Source organism: Antedon bifida, chromosome 7 (genome assembly GCF_963402885.1).
Source record: "Antedon bifida chromosome 7, ecAntBifi1.1, whole genome shotgun sequence".
In the NCBI taxonomy this organism is placed as follows: domain Eukaryota; kingdom Metazoa; phylum Echinodermata; class Crinoidea; order Comatulida; family Antedonidae; genus Antedon; species Antedon bifida.
This window is the reverse complement of record NC_136232.1, coordinates 3,880,477-3,903,585: the sequence shown is the minus strand read 5'-3', so window position 1 is coordinate 3,903,585 and position 23,109 is coordinate 3,880,477. Positions and strand designations below refer to the sequence as shown.

Here is a 23,109-nt window from a genome sequence, read left to right as displayed (position 1 = left end):
CAATGATTTAAGGTGAAAAAAACAGGAAGTCCAATAAATTACCAAATTGCGAAGTTTTGGTTACATTTGATTATTTATTTTGCCTTTTTATTTTAAAGGTAAAATTATCATATTATTTCATATTTCAGGGATTTCTTGTTGCGGAACTTTATTAAATGCATTATAAACAGACCAATTGATAATTGAAGTATACATTGACAAAGGAAACGTGCCATAGAAATAAAAATAAATCAAGTCATGCAAATTCAAAAGCAAGATAATAAAACATGTTTATTAACCATAAAAAGTATGTATAAAAGCCTATTTTAAGTACATAGGGACAGGTCATCGTATTGACAGATTTAATATGTTTGCAGAAACTATATTTGCATTGTGGGTGGATGTTTTAATGGCAGAGTTCGCAGACAAGTCTAAAACACAAAAGCCTTTTGAGATTTCAGCAAATCACATGTCATTAAAAATACGCACAGGAAGTCAATGTATTAGTGTACTACAAGTACTTTGCCATTACTGGATAGCAACACTAACATTTTTATTAACACGTTTAAATTTGTTAGCACGAATAAACATTCAGGGAAACACTTTCTATGACGTCATCGTCAGTGTTATAATGTATGAATGAAAGGAGAAACAACTTTAAACATTTAAATTTTGTTGTTATATCATTACTTCCTTATATGGCAACATTTTATTTAATGATGAAGAATACATTAATCAATCAAAAACCCTCAAATACCATGTCATAATTGGCAGTTATTCATAATATAATAATATCGCATTTTTACACAATGCATAAATTGAATGTATATATTTCTGTCATAAACGAAAACAATCTCGTTTTCATGATATCATGATGGTAATCTTTTTAACAGTATCATATCGTTGCTATATTGTCTATCTTCCAAGATTGGAAACATTTTGTCAATACATTTTTTAAACGCAAACGGACGAAGATAAATTATCTAATACTGATGATCTTATCACAATGATGACTTGCGACAGTCAGTTATACTCTAGCTAGTGACATCTACAGAATCGAGTGAATATTATAATACACAAAGTTATACAAACGTAACTTCGACATTTTAAATAAATGTATATCGTAAAATTGCTAACAAAATAATTATTCAAAATTCCTTAAGACCGAAGTAAGCATGTCTCTTGAGTCAATTAAAGTCGCCACAGATTGACTTCTTCATCGGTACTTTCTACGAATGGATAACTGGTTGGGAACATGAACGCTACTTTAATGGTCATACCAAGTATAACATTTGTTTTATTTTACGATCATTCTGGAAAATACCATTTTTACCTGATCAATTTTATCAGGAAGCGAACCGGACAAAATTACTCAGCCAATCGATTTGTCTCGGAAAATATACTATCACCCGGGAACGAGAGTAATTAGAGAGATAATGCATAATTAGTGAGACGGTCATGGCCCCTGTTAATTAGCTGACTGACAAATGACGTGAAATAGCGGTCACTAAAAATATACCATAAGGTCTACTTACCAACCATCGCGTGAGTTATAATTGTTCAATAAACGTTAATAACGAAGATAGGTTTGTCATTTCGTAAAGTAAATAGGCCCAGAAAAAAATCCCGGTTGTCTTTGGTCGAGGCTAGACGCCAGCTGGAGGCAATCTCGACTCCAGCTTGATTTTGTCGTAGTCAAACAAATTATAACTATATATATTAATATTTATGGACGTTGCGTGATTTAGGTCATTGACTGTGAAAGCGAGACTGAACTAGATTTAACCATGGAGATTTAACACAATAATTTGAGGATTATTTACTTAAAGATCGTCGAGCGTGTAAACGAATACAATTATGTAAAAGAGTGTTTATTTTTTAATAATGTCAGTTTTTCCACATTTTACAATTACTGAGAAATATAAAGCGTGTAAACGAAACATTTGATTAATTGTTCATTTTATAATTTTTGTTTCCAGAGTTTTTCAGTACCGTATTAATGAGATAACAACGCGAGTCAACGAAAAAAAATGAAAATATAAAAATCGAATATTATAATCAAGACAAATATTTGAGATTATAGATACTTTTCTTCGGCATTGTTATGTTTAAATGTTTGGTGATTACAGTAATATTATATCGATCGAATTTGCATTGAAACTTTAAAGCGTCGCCTAGAAATATATTTTTATTGAGAGCCTGTTTAGTTATTTTACCCAACAATGGTAAGTTGATATGCTCGTAGCGGAACTCAGAATTGATTCACACAATAGGCCTAAACAAAATGTAGGTATGATTGTGGTATGTTTCCCAAGCACAGAATCAATTGATCATTTTTAAAGCAGATTTTAGTCTGGCCAAGATGGGCCTAAAGGTACTGTCACCTACATCATTTAAACACTCCGAAAGCTCAGCACATTCATGATTTTTTCTTAATTTTGAAAACTGTGTATTTAAAAAAAAATAGTCTCCTGGTGATAAACTAAAGTGTTTGCATGGCAGATCTAGGACGATACAACTTTAAACAAAAAATAATTAGGCCCTAATAATAATAAACGGAATAAAAAAAAAGTGTAATCTTCAATAATCAAATTCTTTTAAACGTGATCTTCAGCGCCAAAATCGAAGGTGTGGTTATATATATATATATCTTGTCTGTGGCAATTGGGAGCGTTCGTGTCTTCTTTTGCTGAGGACGTCTAAGGGCTTTCGATTAATTTATTTTTAGACGCAAAAAGTACAAATTACAGGTTAGAAAATCAATCCAATTTGCCCATTAAAGATTGGGTTGCGTGGGATAACGTATTATAATAAAGAACCAACACGTTTTGGTTTTTTTTCTGCAATCTGCAGCCCCAGGCATGGACCCACGTAAAGAGAGTAATTCTGAGACGAGGCAGTCTCGGGGCGGAGATTACAAGATTTCATTTTTTTAACGCCATCGTTACAAACGTATTACTCCTTCGAATAACGTTTTTAATGGAAGTTTTTAAAATTGTTTACACTTTCTTTATTTTGGTTGAATGGACCACCGTCATTTGAAATATATAAATAATAATAAAGGTAAAGGTATTTATTTTCCTCCTCAAACTTAACTGGAAACTGGGGAAAGACAGCTTACTCCCCAAACCCACGGCATCACAATTGGAAACGATTCCCTATTTTTTCTGCCACAAAATAGAAACTTTTCAGTAATATCTTTGGCAGAAAATTAAATTTGAAACCTAACTTCTATCTTGAACGTAATAACGAAACCATTTAAAAATCAGTGTTTTTAAATCTTTTTTTATAGCACAATAGGTTCTAATTTTTGTAGTGGAATCATGTGGAGACTATTATTGTCAATAATTACGGAACAGCGTATATATATAGACAATTCTTACTTCTTTTTTATGTAAGCTCTTGAAAGGAGAAGTGTCCAAATTTCAAATCATGAGAGAATAATGTGCTCTAATTAAGCGAATTCATTAACTAAAATGAAACATAAATACTGACGTCAGCACCCGGTTCTCGCATGGTATTGTGTAAATAATCAGCATCTGCTGTTTCTTGTCTGTCGACTACAACATCTCTAGCACATTGGCTAAGTTTCTACACTATACAAATCGGCTGGATCAATTAAGGGACAACGTTTGCTTAACTTAATGTTGATCCTTCTTTTGCACTATTTTTTTCCCAACATTAAGGAGCGGACCAACCCGGATGTCCTACCAACCCGCGATCCTACATTAAAGCTGGACATAACATACGCATGCGTGTTATCGCTGTTTTGCCTCTTGCAGTTAGCGCTGAATGTGAACAATACAAAATGAATTGAGGCCTATTGATTTTTGATTAGATAATAATACATAATGATTATTGTAATAAACCCGGTAATAATAAACGATTGAAAATTGGACTGATGGCTTTTTGTTGGTATACTATTGAGAATCGTGGCGCCAATGTACTAATCACTATGTATGTTTTTAAAATCTCACAATTATAATATAGAAAGTCGTTGACGTGTAAATGTATAAAATCAGTGAAATATAAAAAAAAAATCAATAAAAAACGTTTAGTAGGATAAATCTATTCAACTAAGCTTACTACCTGACCTAATGACAATATTCATATCCGTAATAAAAAAATTATATTCAACAACAATAACCGAGAAACAGGAGACAGGGAATACCAACAGTGAACTAAAGGTCTGTCGAGTGGGAACAGTTAGACATACATAAATAAAAATAAAAATAATAAATCTTTTTTTTTTAAGTTTTTTCAATGATAAAATTAGGATAGGATGTTATATTGGTAAAAGGACCTCCGCCTTATATCACGTGACCATTGCAGTGCTCCTTTATCTCTTCAAGGGTCACATAGGAAACAATGGTACTTTTTTTGGTGTGTGGGTTGTAGATTTACCTCAGGGCTTCCCTAATTTAAAATGAGTGTTTAATCACTTAGTGTCTGCTGTCTGTTTGAATTTGAAGCAGAGAGGTGCGGAACGTTCAATGTTTGCAGTGGGTTGTAGGTACCCTTTAGCGCAGAATACATTTTCCACACGGGTTGTTCAGAGACCCTACGGCATAATTTAAACAAATTAAATAGTTGACATTTACAGAGCAACTATCATAAAATTTTAAACACATTTTATGAATTCCCGTAGGTGTGTATATGTATTAAATAAATCACTAACGATATTCAAAATGTGTGATATAATTTTCTTCATCACACATATGAAAACTGTGAATTTTGTACGCGTGCGTCAACTTGTGTGTAGTTTACATATTTTGTACGCGCACTTCAACTTGTATTGTGTAGTTTACATATTTTGTACGCGCGTGTCAACTCGTGTGTAGTTTACATATTTTGTACGCGCACTTCAACTTGTATTGTGTAGTTTACATATTTTGTACGCGCGTGTCAACTCGTGTGTAGTTTACATATTTTGTACGCGCACTTCAACTTGTATTGTGTAGTTTACATATTTTGTACGCGCGTGTCAACTCGTGTGTAGTTTACATATTTTGTACGCGCACCCCAACTTGTGTAGTTTACATATTTTGTACGCGCACCCCAACTTGTGTAGTTTACATATTTTGTACGCTCACGTGAACTTGTGTAGCTTAGATTTTAATACGCGCTTTAATATGCAAGGCATCAACATTGATTTCTAAATACAATTACGATTAATAAAATCTCCTTTTAAAAATATTAATTTCTTTGCGTTGGTGGAATTTTTTATTTTCAGTAAATGCGATTGAATTTAGTAAAATGTTAAGTCAATTGGTAGGCTATTGATCCTTATAAACGTATAGTCCTTGGTTGGACACCCCCGCAGTATTATGCATAGTATTGTGCCTAAAGACGAAGTTATATTTACATTAATTATTGTAAATTATTTTTTAAATCATTAGAAACGTTTTTAATCAAACTGAATAACTAAATCTGTAAGATCATGTTGAAATTAAATTCATCTGATTTCGAATACAGATTTTGAAAATTATTTTTTAGTAAAATTAGGTGAGAGTTTATTTTTTTACAATCGTTTTCCTTATTTTATTCCATTTTTATAGTCATTGTTCCTGGTTCACAACATATAAGGATTACCACCTATCTGATAGGACAGTGTGCCTAGACATAAAATAAATAAAATATCAACCATTAATTCATCAATCATTCATTCACCACCAAATTAATACAAATCTAAATCAAGGTACCGTGTATTTTTTACTGTGGACTTAGACCTGTAGATTCTGCACTACAGAAGGCCATGAACGCTGAAAGCTCAAAATTAAATCAATCAAAATTAGATTGCTTTTTGAGAACAGGTATTTGTAATGCACAATGCAAGCAATTTTCTTTCATAATACATAGCGCTCTTTTAACCTCTCGTATGAAATGGTCTGTTAAAGAGCTATCAAGTCGTTACAGTATGTAAACACTAATGACAAATGCTGTTACGGCGTTCATTAAGCCATTACCGCCATTTACTACAATACAAAAAACGATGCAATACTGAAGTGGTCGCCTTTTTTTATAGGTTAGAATGGCGTGTTCTAAAATCTGATGACAAACAAAAATATACATAAAAAAATGTAGCCATGACTAGAATGACGTATTTGAATCACATGATTTAACATACCTTAAATAAACCGAACGTCAAAGGTTCATGAGAACACTATTACAAATTTAATACATAAATATTAACCAATAAAACTGAAAAAAGCTGGGGGATAGAATAATTTATTGACGATATGTTTTTGATAAAGATACTTGAAGTAGGCCTAGATTAAAAGTCAGACAGGTTCATGAAGAAAACAAATGTTCAGACGAATTACATTTCTACGCTATGCATATAATATATATGCATACGTTTTTACTGAATAAAATAAAAGCTAAGTTAGAAAAAAAATTGCGGATTACTGATGTGCTATTGTGGTTCACGGGTGTTTTTAATTGTTTGCGTCGACTTGACAATAAGGTGCTTTTACTCTTACAATATAGTCCGTCAAAAATATACTAAAGAGTATATTGTAACTTTATTCTGCTTGTCATTATTAAAAAAATGTAGTATAGTAAAGTATAGTATAGAGTATTCACCAATTTCTCGAGAATTCTCCAATTTAGGCCTAATGTGAATTCACCAATTTTTGGAGAAGTTCCTAAATTGCGTGAGAATTTACCAAGTTCGTAAGAATTCAACAATTTCGAGACAATTCATCACTCTCGTGAAAACTCGCCAATTTCATGATAATTCACTAATATTGTGAAGATTCACCAATTTCGCGAAAATTTAACAATTTCTTGACAGTCACCAATTCCGTGAGTAGTTCATCAATTTTGTGAGAATTAGCCAATAATGAATCTGAATCTGATATGACTTTATTTAGTTCTAAATTTGGAGCATTGAAATTTCATTTTATTTGTAAAAACTGTTCAGATTGAAACCCATTTTTTTTCGATTTATAAGTCAATCCAAGCAAGATTTAGATTTCCAATACTGTAAGTGTATTTAATTATTGTTTATTATAATGTCGCCGCATCTACCAATTGCATGCTAAGTGAAGACATAAACTTAAAGATATATTGTCTCCCTGAAAAAATTATTCTTTTTAATTATTTGTTAAATATGCCATTTTAATGTTACCTCATAGTTATCCACTTTGACCAAAAATTTGACCGGAAAAAACTGTAATTTAAAGCAAAAAATAGTCAAATTGCCTGCCAGCCAATGGGTTTTTGGTTGAATTTAACCATTTATTTTGTCATGTTATAAGTGAAAACATTAATGTGTTTAACTTTATTAAAACTACAAAATAATATATTCAAAGTCTGATTTTATTCATCTTTATTTTTCATGTTTTTGAGGGACAATACATCTTTAAAGTTTGAACATTCTCTATTTAACTATGTAAATGTATAAATTATTGACTTGAATGTGAAACACTTAAACTTTATGGAAAATATCTTACTAAGTGTGATATCTGGGCACAATCGATCAATGCCCTACCACTAAACGTATGGCTTTATGACATAACAACCATGTATATAGTATATGTCTATGTTTCAGTATCATTTTTCTGCAATATGCCTGTTCTGTCCACGTGTACATATGTCAACTATTCACTTTATAAACAAGAATGAACTAATGTTGTCAGACAAAAACGTTCCTAATAAAAAAAAAGAAGTTTATACATTATTAACGTGAACTTATGACATATGAATCATTCTAATCGTGTATAGTTGCTATAGGCCTACTTTATGTTTCCGCGCTATCATTCAACAAAGGTGTCATATATGGTAAAAGGTATTCTAATTATAAACACTTTTTCTATGTTCTATGTTTTATCCTTAGCGACGTTTATTTTCATTATTTGGAAGAATGTTAGTAAAAAAATTGAGAATCCGCATCAGGTGGTCGAAACTGATAGTATGTGATATAGTACCAACCTGTAGAGTATAAATAATCTTTGGGATTGGAGGAGTGATTTACCAAAATTTAAAAAAATAGTTTCACGTCTGGATTTGAGAGTCCTAATGTTTGTTATATTAAGAGCATCAGTATAAGACCAATCTATATGAAGTGAAGATTTTCTCAAAAAAAAATCTGATTTCTCTTTTCTGAATTCTCTCCAATTTTCTGGACTTTCGTAGAGTTATTTTTCATAATTTCACACGTTTTATACATTTTCGCGCCGCTCCTTTAGGCAGTTATATTCAAGAGAACGGAAGCATTAGGAAACAGTTAAATGGCTATTTGGAAACTCGGACTGGGCATGCGCACACCCCAAAGAACATCTGGGAAAAGAGAGTCTATGAAAACATTTGCTGATAAATATTGAGATGCCTGTATTGATTGATTGGTTGATTGATTTAGTAGGCCTATTCTTTATTTATCGATATTTATGTAGACGGTAGTTATCGTCAGATGAGCGGCGTTTTGTGTAAGAAATAATTCTTGTTATTTATTCTCATTGAGAACATGTGAGTAGTTCGTCGAAACCACCCTCAGCGTAGTGATAATTGGACCAATCGCAATTCGTCGTCGTAGCGTTTCTACGTCCTATTTTTCGAAAATAAACAACAACGTGACGTAATCAACAGGTTGCTTGTTCTTTTACAAATGAAGATATACTGTTACGCGGTTCAACGAGCTTGTAATGTTAGAATGTAATCAATATAGTATCACGTGATCATAGTGCGTTAAATTAAAGGTACATGGTAAAATACAATAATTAATCTAAGAATTAGTGACTCAACGTTAGTCAGGCTCGTCTAAAAAATAGTGACACACGATGTTTATGATAAACTAATTAACAATATTACCATGTTTGTCATCATTATCTTATTTAAGTTGAGTTGTTAAACGTTGCTTAATGTTCTAATTGAAGCTATATTAATAATATTATAACGCTTGGTTCCCACTTAAGCGTGGTTCCCACTAGCGGCGCAACGCAACACAGCGACGTTTTGACGCAAAGTGCTGTATTGCGTAATCACAAGTGGGAACCGACGACTCAACAGTGCTGGAAACATCGGAGATTTGATTTCACGTAGGCGGGGGAAAACACAATTATCGGAAGGGCATTTTCTTACAAATTTACAATTTTCGTTACGTTGCGTCGCTAGTGGGAACCACCCTTTAGACGCGACGCAATGACGTAAGCGCACCGCAAGTAAATTGACCAATCACGACGCCATCCGAACTGTCGCTTATGAAGCGTGGTTCCCACTAGCGACGCAACGTAAATTGTGTTTGCCCCCGCCTGCGTGAAATCAAACCTGCGATGTTTGCAGCATTATTGCGTCGTCGGTTCCCACTTGTGATTACGCAATACAGAACTTTGAATATTGAACTTTACGTCGCTGCGTTGCGTCCTAGTGGGAACCACGCTTCAAGGAGAAGTTGAAATTGATTTTCCCCCACGTTTTCAATCGAAAACGCCAATGTAAAACATCCTATTTCCTCGCACCGCACTCATGCCGTCACACGTACACGTCTGACAATCATTTTACACGGAGGCGTATACTACTGGTATATCCTTGCAGTGTCGCTGACAAAACTATAGCCATAAATCGTTGAAAAATCAATTACTATAGCAGTAGACCAAATAATTCAGATAAAATTTACTTTAAACCAAACAAGGCCCAGACGCGATTCGTGTAAATAAATCTAATTGACTACAACAATGTATAACAATTGGAAATTACGATTTTCATTAGTTTGTCCGTGGTCTATTGTTAGAAATATTTAATGGCCCATCCGATATCGTTATTAGACATCTCTATACCACAATTCAATTTCAAGAACAAATTGACTAATATTTTGTTCTTTTCTTTCAGAAACTTAATACAGAACCCACGCACGTACTTTAATCGTAAACTTAATTAAACGATAATCGTTTCCATGGTAATTCTCTTGAGAGACATTTTTAAAGGTCGCGACGGGTGCAGTTAAATATTATTGTATGTTACTAAATTACTAAATATTGTTTATTTGTGTTATTCGACTGTACAATTCATGGAGGTAAATACAACTATTGTTAATTTCAGAATGTGAGGTCAATAATTATGTTCATGTAGCCTACTTATTGTAGATAAATAAATCCTAAGTCAAATTACTGGGGACATGAGAACGTGGGTATTAGAGTGGTTTGACTCTACAGATAAAATAAGCGAAAGCTAAATCAAAACCGGGATCAAAACAGTAAGTAAAATAACCCCCAAAAGTGTCAAAGCTTTCGAAGAACACTATTCTTTCATTGAGCTAATATAATTGCGATATTACTAATAATTTTTGTCGGATCAGACTACTTGTACTGCACTTGTAACACACAACAAAAGTACGGGAAAAGGTAATATAATAAAAGGTGAAACCTAGATGTTTTAGTAAACGAAATTTATATGTAATTACTGTATCACTCTAAGAAACAGATTTTTTTTCGATTTCTTTTTTGTTTAGTTTATGGGTTGATTATTGATCAAAAGTAATCTTTTTTTTTGTTTTGGAAAAGTTCAGATGTCAATTTCAACCTTATACAGATAATTGATTTTAAGGCGTAAAATCTTTACTTTTATTTCTGTTTCGAAATGTTTTCCTGCCACGAAGACTTCGTCAGTTGTGACCAAGTTGTTTTTTTTGACGTAAAGAAAAGGCAAAAATACCGAAAAAGACTTGCACTAAGGACCACCGATCCATGTTGAGGTGGGGTTATGTATCGGGACTAACCTGGCCTTTCTCAATCGGAGTTGAAAGTCTATCGGATTTACATTTCGGTTTAGTCATTTTTCTACTTGCTTGCGTTGCGCTAAATATGTCCTTTGTTCGCGTTTGCGTCCGTATAGATTCGAAGCAAGCTTAAATGACGTCAGATAAATTAAGAACAAAAATATAATAGAAGAAACATCTTAATTTCTTTCTGTAGATGGCCCATACATGTGTATTTATCTATATTTTTAAGACTCATAAAATTACGATCGTATAGGAAATGTTGTAATACTTTTCGCCACTTCTGGCGCAGCAAAGCGCGAAGCGATTAGTATAATAGGTCTACTTGCAGACGACGTGCACACTTAGTGCGTCGGAATATATGGACTCATTTCTAAGATTTTAATGGTTATGAATATGCAAATTAGAGTTTAATGAGATATGATCACAATTTGAGTGTTACAGTCAGTTATTCTGAGTGTTATTTATACGGTATGATAATTTTCACAAAATAGCCAATTGTGATTTAAAAAAACATTCCAATATTATACATTTATCATGCTTAAAATACAGCCCAATCTTGGTATTTTTCTACAATTCGGCAAGTAGACCTAGGCCATAGCATATAAAACAGCTGTTCTGGAAACTCTGTTGCGTGCATGGTTGTGTAAAGTGAATCCTCTTTTCGATAGATTTCAACAATAATCACAATATTGGGGCCTTATTTAGATCCGGCCAAAACGAATCTTAGTCTTAGTTAGATCTATAAACTCGTTAATTTCCCCTCTCCACAATCTGGTTTTGTATTTCAAATGGTGGGGAGGTGGGGCGAACTCTAAAAAATAAATCAGTAAGTCAGCTGTCCTGTAACTTAAACTATGAAGGGAAATGTAAAACAACATGAACATTGTAAAATCAATCTATTGTAGAAAATGAATTCTTAGTTGAAAGCTGGGTGTATGCAATACATAGACTGTGACTCTACAAAATAATACCGGTGCGTCAGTAGCCTACAAACACACATGTTCCATTAATAATAATGCTATACCATTACAAATGCAAAAACCACTTTGCCTAAAACAACATCAATTCTATTGAATTAAATTAATTCGCTTATGAAAACCAACTACATTGTGTCATCAGATAATAAAAGTTATTTTTATACAAATCCATTACAAACATAGCAACGGATTTACTCGACTATTAGTGCTAAAATAAAATAAATAACTCACCAACAAAAATAAACCGGCGTGTCATCGTTGCTTTGGCTGTCTTGGTATTAGTATTACTTAAAATCATGAAACCTAAAACACAGGCCTATTGCCAAGGGGCCTGTGACCTGTTCGAAACGTATCGCCGTCGATATTCACTTCATGTACTTTATGTGCAATTATCAAAGTGACCACCACTTAATTACGATGTTAGAGCAAACAAAAACACTTCGTTCCAGATGGGGAATTGGCGAATATGACGTCGGTGGGCAGTATCTCAATCCGCTCCTGCCACTGTTTCCTATAATCGTCTGCGATGCCGGCGGTATTCTTGACTTTCCAACTTGGGCGTGATTAAACCTCTAATGAGATTTTAACAGCGCGTTGTACATACTGGGCGGAGTGTGTGTAACCGCTAGCGATAAGTCTATTGTTACGTATGATACGCGTATATATTTAATGTTACGCGCAGTGATTTCATTCGCTAATCCGGTTAAACGTCGATGTTTATTATGTAGTTGGGAGAAGTGTGATAAATTAAATTTAGCAATTGACAGGTGAGTTAATAGAGTTGTCTGAGTGACGAGAGATAGCAGTTGTGAATTTTCTGATACTTTAATAATTGAGTGTTTGCAATAAAATGATAAAAGCAGAACAAATCTTAAGCTAACAAACAAATGTGATGTGCGCATCACTACCATATTTAGGCACACCACACTTGTTTTGTCAAACTAGTTTGATAGTGGAGACAGAGCTTAATAGTAAAATAGACGCGTTTGATGGCTCTGCTAAACGTATACCCGATTCACACGTACCTATATCTTAGGGATGTCCCCTGAATAGATTGTAATTGTACTTAAGCTTGGTTTCCACTGGGACGTAACGCAAGATTCCGTAGGCTAGTGGAAACTAAGATTTAAGAAACCGTGTGACGTATAACCTACACGTAAGGGCAGCATGTAAGCCGCTGTTTTTTGGTTTTAAGATAAAAGGAAGGGTATAATTTCCTGTCATCGGTAAATGACTTTAGTAGTCAATCAGTGGCAAAGTTTAAAACATCACATTAACACGTTTATATCGGTAAAAAATAATATATTACGAGGATTTGTAACACAAGTAATGATTTTTTTAAATAATTATTAGCGAATAACCACAGGCCTATAATGACTTTTATTAGCCATATCAAAGTAATTGATTGCGCATTATAGTGACAGAATGTTCGCAGTTCGTCTGGCCTACGCAAATAGCGAAGTGAATGGCCAAGCGGTAGTAAAGGTATGGGTTCGTAGACCAGTCATCCGAGACGAACACGAATCGCCTGTTGGTAGAAACGTCCTAGTACCACTATATGACTGAAGCTAAATTCACCACAACCAAGACGAACCATGGTCGTCTATTGATGGTATACTTTTTTTTAACAGTAGAGCTAAATTCACCACAAACGAGAGGAACCAGGATCGGTTGTTGGTAGACGTCATATACACCACTAGAGCTAAATTCACCGCAAACGAGAGGACCAGAACAGAATCGATTCGAACCAGGGTGTCTTTGGTAGACGTCATACCATTTTAAGGAGCTTACGTCACCACAAACAAGACGAATCGGGATCGGGATGATAGACGTCTTATCAAATACCACTGGAGCTAAATTCACGACTAACGGCAAAACCAGAATCGACCTGGAGCTTAAAACACCACAAATGAGAAGAACCAGGATCTTCACTGTGGTAGAAGACGCCCTACCATTAGACCATGACTAGGGATTATATTATCATGTTCAATTTTGATTGATAAATTTGAGTCCGATCCATCCCAAAACGTGTTACTGTGCTAGAAATGTTTCCGATGGTCTTTTAAAATCATATTTATATATTTGGTGGCGATTACATTAAGCCCCCTGAGTAAACTATGTTCTTATACAAAAAGAAACACAAAAGCAAGCACGCGTACAACAGTGCAAATGTGACACTACGATATTGACATTGGAACGAATGTGTTGTCACTACTTCAAATGTGGACTTGTTTACAATTAAACTTACTGACGTCATCGACCTTATTTTGGTCATGGCAATATCAGTAATTTTAATAAACTCTCAATTGTCAAACTGTCAGATTAGTTTCTCATCTAAATAACGTAGCTTTAGGGCCTAAATCAACATCAAGAATGCTTTAATAATAATATTTGCTAATAATTACATGTAATTTGAGGTAATTGTTTCCCAGAAAGAAAACAAACATGCGAATAACGTCGTAGTAGTAGAACGAGGTTTAAAAACAGAGGTGAATGCCCATCTGAAATGAATACAATTATCTTTGGACGTGAGCAGGTTTAAATTAAACGCAGTTAATCTCAAATTCGTGTACACTGTACATAACAGTAGGAAATGAATGCATTGTTTTAAAGATCAACTGTCTACAGGATGTATCGCAAAAAATTAAAGGAGAACAAGTATATAGTTTACAATGTTTAATTTGCAGGAAGAATTATCGAGATTTCGAAATCGCTACATTTGGTTTTTGGTAATTTGTCTACTGTCTTCGGATATTTTCGGTTGCGTCGATGGGATTTTGGAAAAAAATAGTTTCCCGTCACATTTTAATATGAAAAATCGTCGACATACCCGTAGGCCTATGTGTTTCTATATTCTAATTCTCTAATAAACTTTATCCAATTAATCGGCATCTTTGACTAGACCATATAAAAATGCGGCGTTCGGATTTTGGCCGCGGAGTTATAGATAGACGCCGCATACATATAGTGTTAAGGCTTGTCTACATTATCAAACTTTATGTGACAAAAAAATCCAATGTGTCTATATATGATGATAATGTCATACCACTACCATGTTTTGTTTAGGTATATCAGTGTCATATTTGGGCACATCACACTTTTCTGTCTGAACTAGTTTAACAGGATGAACATTTGTTCGATTTTTGTTTCATGCACAAAAAATGCATATCCATCATATACTTATTGTCGATCGTTGTTGTATAAATGAGTCTTAAATAAGATTGGATATTTAAGGAGGCCTAAGGCTTATCCTTTTTTTATATTAGGTAAAAACCAGTGTTGTGACAACAGAAACCACCGTGACAGGTGTCTGGAATATAGTTTAATTTTCATCAGGGGAACCATTGAGTAACGCACTTAGTTGGTTATTGAGGTGATTTAGTAGCTTCTTAGGTGATAGAGCATAGCCTAAAAGAAAGGGATCTATTGTATGTATTTCTTGTAATGGGTTACACACTGCTAGTGTGTATGGATCTATCACATTAGGAAGAGATGGGGTGTAAATTATGAAGTACAGACCTGTTGTGGTAGATGTTACCGTGACTTTAAGATCAGGGGTGCTGATAGTGGGGGGTTTTAGTTGTATAGCTCTACCTTTGAAATATCATTTCGCCGATTCGTGTAGGCCTACTTCCTACGACAATATAGGCCTACCCGAAGGTGTCCCCTTAATAGGGGTTTTACTGTAGTTTTCAAAACTGAAATGCTTATAATGAAAAACCTGTATTACTGCTACTCATTTTGAAAGCGCAAGAATCACTAAAAAAATGTATACTACCAAGCCAGGCTATTTCAGACTTATCTTAATTAAATCCTCACTCTACTTGTAATAATAATCTCGTAACACCACCTGTCCATTCTATCCCATGTATCGGTATCAATAGAAGTCCAGAGTTTGAAACTTTCCCAGGCCATACTTTTAAGTGACCATTAATTTTCTCTCTAAAGACTCTCTAAACTCTCTCTAAATAATACAGTATAGGTGCGGATCAAGAGTACGTCATTTTCCGTACGCCATCCACGTCATAATCATTTTTATCCTACAATGCATAGCCGAATTGCAATATAGCCCTACTATAAATCTAATCAAGAATATTATTATTAATTAGGTTGTATTATTATTATTATGACGTTTCAGTAATTATAATTAAAGTTTTATACCTAGCAAATTCCCACACCACAAACGTCACTCCTCCCTAACCATCTGTGCACCTCTATACAATATTTCTCAATCCTAGCCTGCAGTATGTAAATGGTATTGACATACTTAATAAATAATTCGGAGACAGGCAGACATTATCAACTTTGCTTTACTACTGTATGTTATATTTAAAATTACTATTCTCAGATATTTCTTGTCTTGCATGATGTCATCTTACACTTATTAAATTAAAAGAAACATTGATGTGATGTTTGTCTGTTTAAAGCACTGTCTACACTATCAAACTTTATGTGACAAAAAATGTGATGTGCCCATATATAGAAATGATGATGTAATATCACTACCATATTTGTGAGCACATCACACTTTTGTTGTCAAACTAGTTTGATAGTGTGGACAGCGCTTTATAACTTTAAATTTGAAATCTGTATTCCAGCATACACCATTAAAATAAACAGACTGGACAAAGTTTTCAATAATATTAATTCTGTCACTTAAAAAGTGATTTTAATATTGTAGCATAGTTAATACAAAAGCATGGACATAGTTTACAGTGTCTATATGCATGCACAGTTGATACGTTTGAGTCTATATTATTATTAATACATGAATAACATCGTCGCTTTTGTTTAGGATGAACCAAGATATTCAGAATATAATTACACATACCAGTATGCCAAGCTAACATTGTTCTATTGCATGTCCCAAGAAATCAAGTTATGAATTAGGCCAAACAAATTTAATCATTTTTAGCATCGCATCCCAGTAAAATATCTTGTGGGGAGGTATAAAAAAAAGAATAAAAATACTCTTTCTGGGCGTAAAAAATAAATATTGTCTGGTTGATGAAGATGATTTAACTTTGTTAAATTTCAATAATATTAGACAGTTTGGGTTATGCAAAACAAATATTTGGCCTTACTAGACTGGGCATTAGGTACAGTATGGGTGTGGTATGGGTGTGGTATAATGTATTTAAGCATAGTAGTTAAGGTTGGCTTTCTTCTTTGATTGTACCTCTAGAATACCATCCATATAATCTTCATGGCAAAGCTCGGGTGCTCCACTCCTCAAAGCGATCATACCCTTAAAAACAAGAATACCACAATAATTAGATTATAATAATAATATTTATGAATGAAAAAGTGAGCAATATGGTACAACACATTGATCTGATAACAGAGGTGGTAATGGGTAAAAATAGCTGTAGTAGATAATAGCAATTTAGACTAAACCCTGCCTACTTTCACACAGTGTATGTCTCAATCTTCTATCCTTTGTTATTCATGTTATAAAGGCACAAGGATATAATTTTAAAGCTCTGTCTACACTATAACACTTTATGTGACAATGTGATATACACATATATGGGCACGATTACATCATATCACTGTCGTATTTGGGCACATCACATTTTTTCCCAACTTTTTGATATTATAGACATAGCTTAAGGGATAGAATATTGATACACACACGACACAAACTTGACATGCGTAAATGATCTCAGGAATATCATGCAAGTGATATTTCAAGAGAGTAAAATAATATATTTGTTATACTTACAGCTTCTACGCATACTGCTTTACATTGAGCTCCATTGAAGTCGTCTGTACAGCGAGCCAATTCTTCAAAGTTTACATCTTTACTGTAAATATCAAATGAATTAATCTAATAAACTTGTAAAACTTTACAATATTAAGTGGGATACAATTAACAGCAAAATCAAAACATGAAAGCAGTGAGGAATGACAACACATTGAAAACACTATTTCGCCTTAAAGATGTATTGTCCCCCTGAAAAAATAATTCTTAACAACATTTTTGTTGAATATGCCATTTTAATGTAACATAATAGTTATCCACTTTGACCAAAAATTGGATCGAAAAAAAATGTATTTACCTGGAAAAACTGTAATTTAAAGCAAAAAAATGGTCAAATTGGCTGCCAGGCAATGGGTTTTTGGTTAAATTTTATAAGTGAAAACATTATTAAAATAACAAAATTAAAGTCTGATTTAATTAATCTTCATTTTTCATGTTTTTGGGGGACAATACATCTTTTAATAATAAATTTATATCACTTACCCAACATTCATTTTTCGTGAGTGAATCTGCATGATTCGCGCTCTGGCTTCCTCGTTTGGATTTGGGAATTCAATCTTACGATCTAGACGCCCTGATCGCAGCAACGCTGGATCAAGAATGTCAACACGGTTAGTAGCAGCAATAACCTACAACGAGAATGATCATTAGAATAAAAGGTGGGTAATATACACCTGGGTTAACGAAAACCTAGGTTAATGAACGCTTGTATAAGGGACAACCTTGGGTTAATGAACACCTGTATAAATGTACACCTGGGTAAGTGTACACCTGGGTTAATGTAAATATGTCCTATCTTTAATAATCATTTACTACATAGTTACCTTGATTTCAGATGTTGAACTAAAGCCGTCTAATTGATTAAGTAATTCTAACATAGTTCGTTGAACCTCTCTGTCTCCTGCCTTCTCAGAATCGAAACGCTTTGTTCCAATCGCATCTAATTCATCGATAAATATGATAGCGGGCTGCTTCTCTTTAGCTAGTGCAAATGCATCACGGACAAGCTTGGCACCATCTCCAATAAACATCTGGACAAGTTGAGGTCCAGCTAGTTTCAGAAACGTTGACTAGAGAAAATGATATGAATAATAAATGTTATAATTATAGAAAAATGTTATTTGTATAGCAATGTGTACATATAACATACTGTACTTTGTTTTTGTTATGTTTAGGAAAATTGCTAAGATTAACCATATATGCAAATTCATTCAGTATCTTTCTTAATAGTGGAAATCTTGTTAACAGGACACACAGATACACAGCACTAAATCTAGACATTCAAAAATACTTCATTGGGAATTTATCTAAACAACAAATCCTGCGACCCATCAACAACATCCATTTTTTTCCGCGAACCAAACATTGGGTCACGACCCACAGGTTGCGGAACGGCAACCTTAGCCACCAAGCTGCAACTCCACATATAAAAACATAATTACATATATTGATTGTATCAAGCAGATTTAGGTTATGCTATGACTTGTTGAAGTATGACATATTCAAGTGGGTATCAAACTAAGACCGTATTTAGACACACATCTGACAAACTTCCCTTGTTTACCTTTGTCTGGGCAGCACAGGCTCTTGCCATTAGAGTTTTCCCTGTACCAGGGGCGCCATACAGCAACACTCCTTTAGGAGGTTGGATACCCATGTTGTCAAACCTCTCTCTGTGCGTCATTGGTAGCACTACTGCTTCTATCAGCTAAAGAACAAGAAAACAAAGTTAGCAAACTCTTAGTAAAATCAAGGCAATCAAAACAACATGATGCTGTACTGTTGATATTGGTCGCAGCCAGACATAAGATCAAAGGACTGTTACGAGTTCCCAGCTTGGCATGGCAAGTTCAGTGTCCTGTTGTTAGATTGCCTAATCAACAAATCATTATTACTAGGAATTTTTAAATCAATCATCCTGAAGATGAGGTATGCCTCTCTTTGACAATCACAAATTTAGCTACGAATATAATCTACCATATATAAAGTTACATTTTAAAATATTTAACAATTTTTGAAAATGTAACTAAAGAGTATAAATATGTGAGGGATCATTCACAACATAAACATTAAGAAGGCATGGCGTATAATCATAGAGAAAATAGCGCCCCAGGTGGTTTGTTATGATTTGTACCCATTTCAGTACTATATGTTGGTGTTCAATTTCTGTCCATTATTCCATACCTCTTGAATCTGTTTATCTAAGCCTCCAATATCACTGTATTGTTCTGTTGGTCTCTCATCTACTTCCATAGCTTTTACTCTTGAATCATATCTAAATAGAAAACAAAGAAGTCATGAATTTGAATGCTCTCGTAATAACACTATGTTTTTATTCTGTCAATAGTGGCCAACCTATCAGATTTAGTTGGAGTAGGGATTTGTTCAACTTCCTGGTTGGAAGATGCGCAGCTACCAAATTCTGGGATCTGCTTTCAAATCCTGTCAGAACTTTTTCTCATGACAACAAGAGAAACTCCACTCTCAAAGATTTGTTTACAACTTTTTTTATACAGAACATCTTGTAATTGCTTGTCTTGTGAATGCCATTGTCATCTTTAGAATGACAGTGAATTAATTAATCCTTGGATATGTTTCTAATAAATATATATACAGTCAACTCTCCTAACACTGGACACCTTTGGGCTGACCTAATGTATATGTCTGGTTTTCGGGAAATTCTGGTATTTAGAATGTGTTTTTAATGGTAAAAATGAATTTGGGACCTTTTGTACCTCAAGAAAAGTCTGGTTTTGGGAGAGTTTCCGGTTTTCAAAGAGTTGACTAGGCCTATACTGTATATATATTTATTTAGACATTTTTAATAGTTAATGAGTTTTTAAATATAAATTAAACTTTAACTTGTAGACTTACTCTGCTGGCAATGTTTCAAGAACGAGATAAGAATCTTTGTTGACGCCAACCAGATCACCTGGAGTGAGGTTCTCAGGTTCAACAAGACCAATAACAGGTAGAAAGTATGTCTGAAAAATGTAATTAAATCACTGATAAATAGGTAAAAGTTTATCAAAATAAAAACCAATGTAAATATATGTCTTATAGACAGTTCCGCTATCCGAATCAGCTTAACTTAATCAGTAAACATTGCTATGCTGAGGTCTGTACACCTCCGCAGCTACTACTGGTTAAATTTTAACTGTTTATTTTGTCTTTTAATGTGCAAAATCTTTATTTTTCAGCCAGAGTTAATAACCTTAATAAAAACTACAAAACAGCCTATAATTTGACTTATTTTGCTGGTTTTAAATACATATTTTTTCAATATAATAATATTTTCAAATGCTATAAACAGAATTAAACTTAGGGCTTTATCATAATCGTACTAAAGTAATACAAGTCTGATCGATTCAAAATTTATTGAATCTTTCCAGAGAGATGATTAGTATTAGTAGGAAAAAGAAGAGTCAAGCAATCGGTAAACAAAATTTTGTTTGAAAGGTAAGTGAAGCGATAACTAACCTGTCTTGTAGACGTCTTGATGACCGCACATTTGCCCTTGCGTTGTGAATCTAGGTCGACATTGGCACCATCTTCTTCCTCTTGGTCTTGAGGGTCAACGTCTAAAAGCTGGCCAGAAAATAAACAAGTGAACATTTCTATTAGGATAATAACTGTATGTCGTACAGTACCCGTCATTAAATGACACACTGAATGTGATATTTGTGTGTAACTGTAAATTGTCTAATTAATGTCACATTTTGGTGTCCCAATCTAACTGAAAATTAAGTTAAAATGTTGTGTTTTGTGAATCTCTCTTCTTTATGTAAAACACTTTTTTTTTTATTATCAAACAATACAGTATTTTAGTTATTTTCAGGAAGGTAGACAGAAATTGGGTCCTTACCTCAATAACATTGGATACTAAATATGGGAGTGTCTTGTTGACTTTGATTTTCTCTGTGTTTTCTTTTATCTTGTCCTTTTGTGCTTGTAACTCATGTTGAATTCTCATAGTTTCGCTTTTCATAATCTTATAAAAAAAATAAGCATATAATTGTTTTAAACAATTTTTCTTTAGGAGAAGAGTACAGTAGTAGTCTAATTAATTGGTCAATGTATATTCACATTCGGGATGGTTTTTGTATTATACAAAACAACCTAGAAAATTGCACCTTAATGGCGGGAGACAGTGAGGAGAAAACATATATCGGGAAACTCGGGCATGTATTTGGTTTGGTATACAGTAGTTGACTTACTTTTATTTCATTGTCCAAAAGTCTTGCAAGGCTAATGATTTCGTCTGTTGACATGCGCAGAACCTCTTCTCCAACTGCTGGTTCCTAAAAACAAACATAATTGCATCACATAAATTAATTATTACGAACTGGCTGCCTCTGCCAGTCGTAAATCCAATCCTAGATTCTATATTTATTGACGCTGACTGATATCGCGCCCCTTATAGTTTTTGATATACTAATATGTTATGATATCGGTGGATTGTAAGCCAGCTGGATGGCTGAATGGGTAGTACCTGGTTCTCGCAATGTAATGCTGTAGCATTAGGCTAGGGTTCGAAACTCGTTTCTGGTACTTTTTTTTTGTTTACATTTTTGTTTTATATTACTCACCATCTTCTTTATTGACCATCGTCTTTTCTCATAATTTTCCTAGAGGGATGTTTTTTTTTAGGTTACGAGGGCCGGAGGCCCGTGAAAGAGGGCCTTGGCCCGATCGGGTCAATAGGCGTAGATATAGAATCTACCTGGGATCTACGACTAGTTAGGGTAGATTCAGCCACTTCGTAAGTATTATGAATGTTATCATTTTGTAATGTATTATAGTAGGCCCTATATACTAGCTAGGCTAATCCTACTAACTAAAGAAGTACAGTAGGCCTATTAGTAGCTACTGTAGCTAGCTAGGCCTATTCTATGTTACAGTTATGCTAGGCTAGGCTAGCTAGCCTATATAGGCCTAGTAGTACTAGGGCCTACCTAGTAGCTAGCTAGGCCTAGCTAGGCTTTAGTCTTTGTCTAGCGGGCTAGGAAAATAATATTTTATTATTTGAAAAAGAAGGTATTATGTCTAGGACCGTAACGTTCAATAAGTTAAACAAATTTATGATAAATCGGCTAAGCCTAGAGACCTGCTGAAGCTAGGCCTAGGCTAGGCCGCAGTAAACGCCGGTACCGACTCGGTCGCTTCCACTTCCTTTCGCTGACTCATGTGGCACACGCTAATGAAAAATACATTTTTGTATAGCAGTCAAATCATGGAGTGAATTTTTTTGTAACCACGGTAAATATGTGTATATATATCCTACATCAGTTGGTTCTTAAAACACTAATATAAACACATTTAGAGAAATATACCTCTCCATCTTCTTGCCAAATTGCTTTATCTTCGAGTTGAGCCATCTTTCTTTTTTTGTTTAATGAAACGTTTGTTCGTTTTTAATATCTCAACTACCAATCATAGAGGGGGTACTACTTGAATTTTTAAATGCATATAAAATGAATACAACAAATTCTATATGTTACAGTAAATAACTCCGTGGATTTCTTTCACCAATACAATAGTGATCAGTTTGAGTTTTGAGATAATTAATGATAGTGAAAGTAAATTTGACTCTTCTGTCATTTTAGTGAATTTCTTTTCTTTTACCACTATTATAAGTTCTGTCAAAGATATTCTTAGGTTCTGTCAACACA

At 34.0% G+C, this 23,109-nt stretch overlaps 1 protein-coding gene across 1 annotated transcript; it reads right to left on the bottom strand.

The window, feature by feature from the left end:
* Nucleotides 1-16,304: 16,304 nt before the first annotated feature.
* Nucleotides 16,305-22,833, bottom strand: LOC144848851 (26S proteasome regulatory subunit 6A-B). Its single transcript, XM_078705778.1, has 11 exons — nt 22,771-22,833; nt 21,655-21,738; nt 21,303-21,428; nt 20,918-21,025; nt 20,312-20,421; nt 19,622-19,712; nt 19,002-19,145; nt 18,262-18,507; nt 17,921-18,066; nt 17,399-17,480; nt 16,305-16,921 (listed from the first exon to the last, which is right to left on the bottom strand). The coding sequence occupies exons 1-11, from the start codon at nt 22,813-22,815 to the stop codon at nt 16,811-16,813; spliced, it is 1,293 nt and encodes a 430-aa protein (XP_078561904.1). The 5' UTR covers nt 22,816-22,833; the 3' UTR covers nt 16,305-16,810.
* Between the last annotated feature and the right edge of the window lie 276 nt (nt 22,834-23,109).

Excerpts from the sequence above, each read along its gene's own strand:
- LOC144848851 (XM_078705778.1), bottom strand. The coding sequence starts at position 22,815 with ATGGCTCAACTCGAAGATAAAGCAATTTGGCAAGAAGATGGAGAG. Across the intron at positions 21,429-21,654 it reads TTTTGGACAATGAAATAAAA|ATTATGAAAAGCGAAACTAT; the intron begins GTAAGTCAACTA and ends TTTTTTTATAAG. Across the intron at positions 19,146-19,621 it reads TAGATAAACAGATTCAAGAG|CTGATAGAAGCAGTAGTGCT; the intron begins GTATGGAATAAT and ends CTTGTTCTTTAG.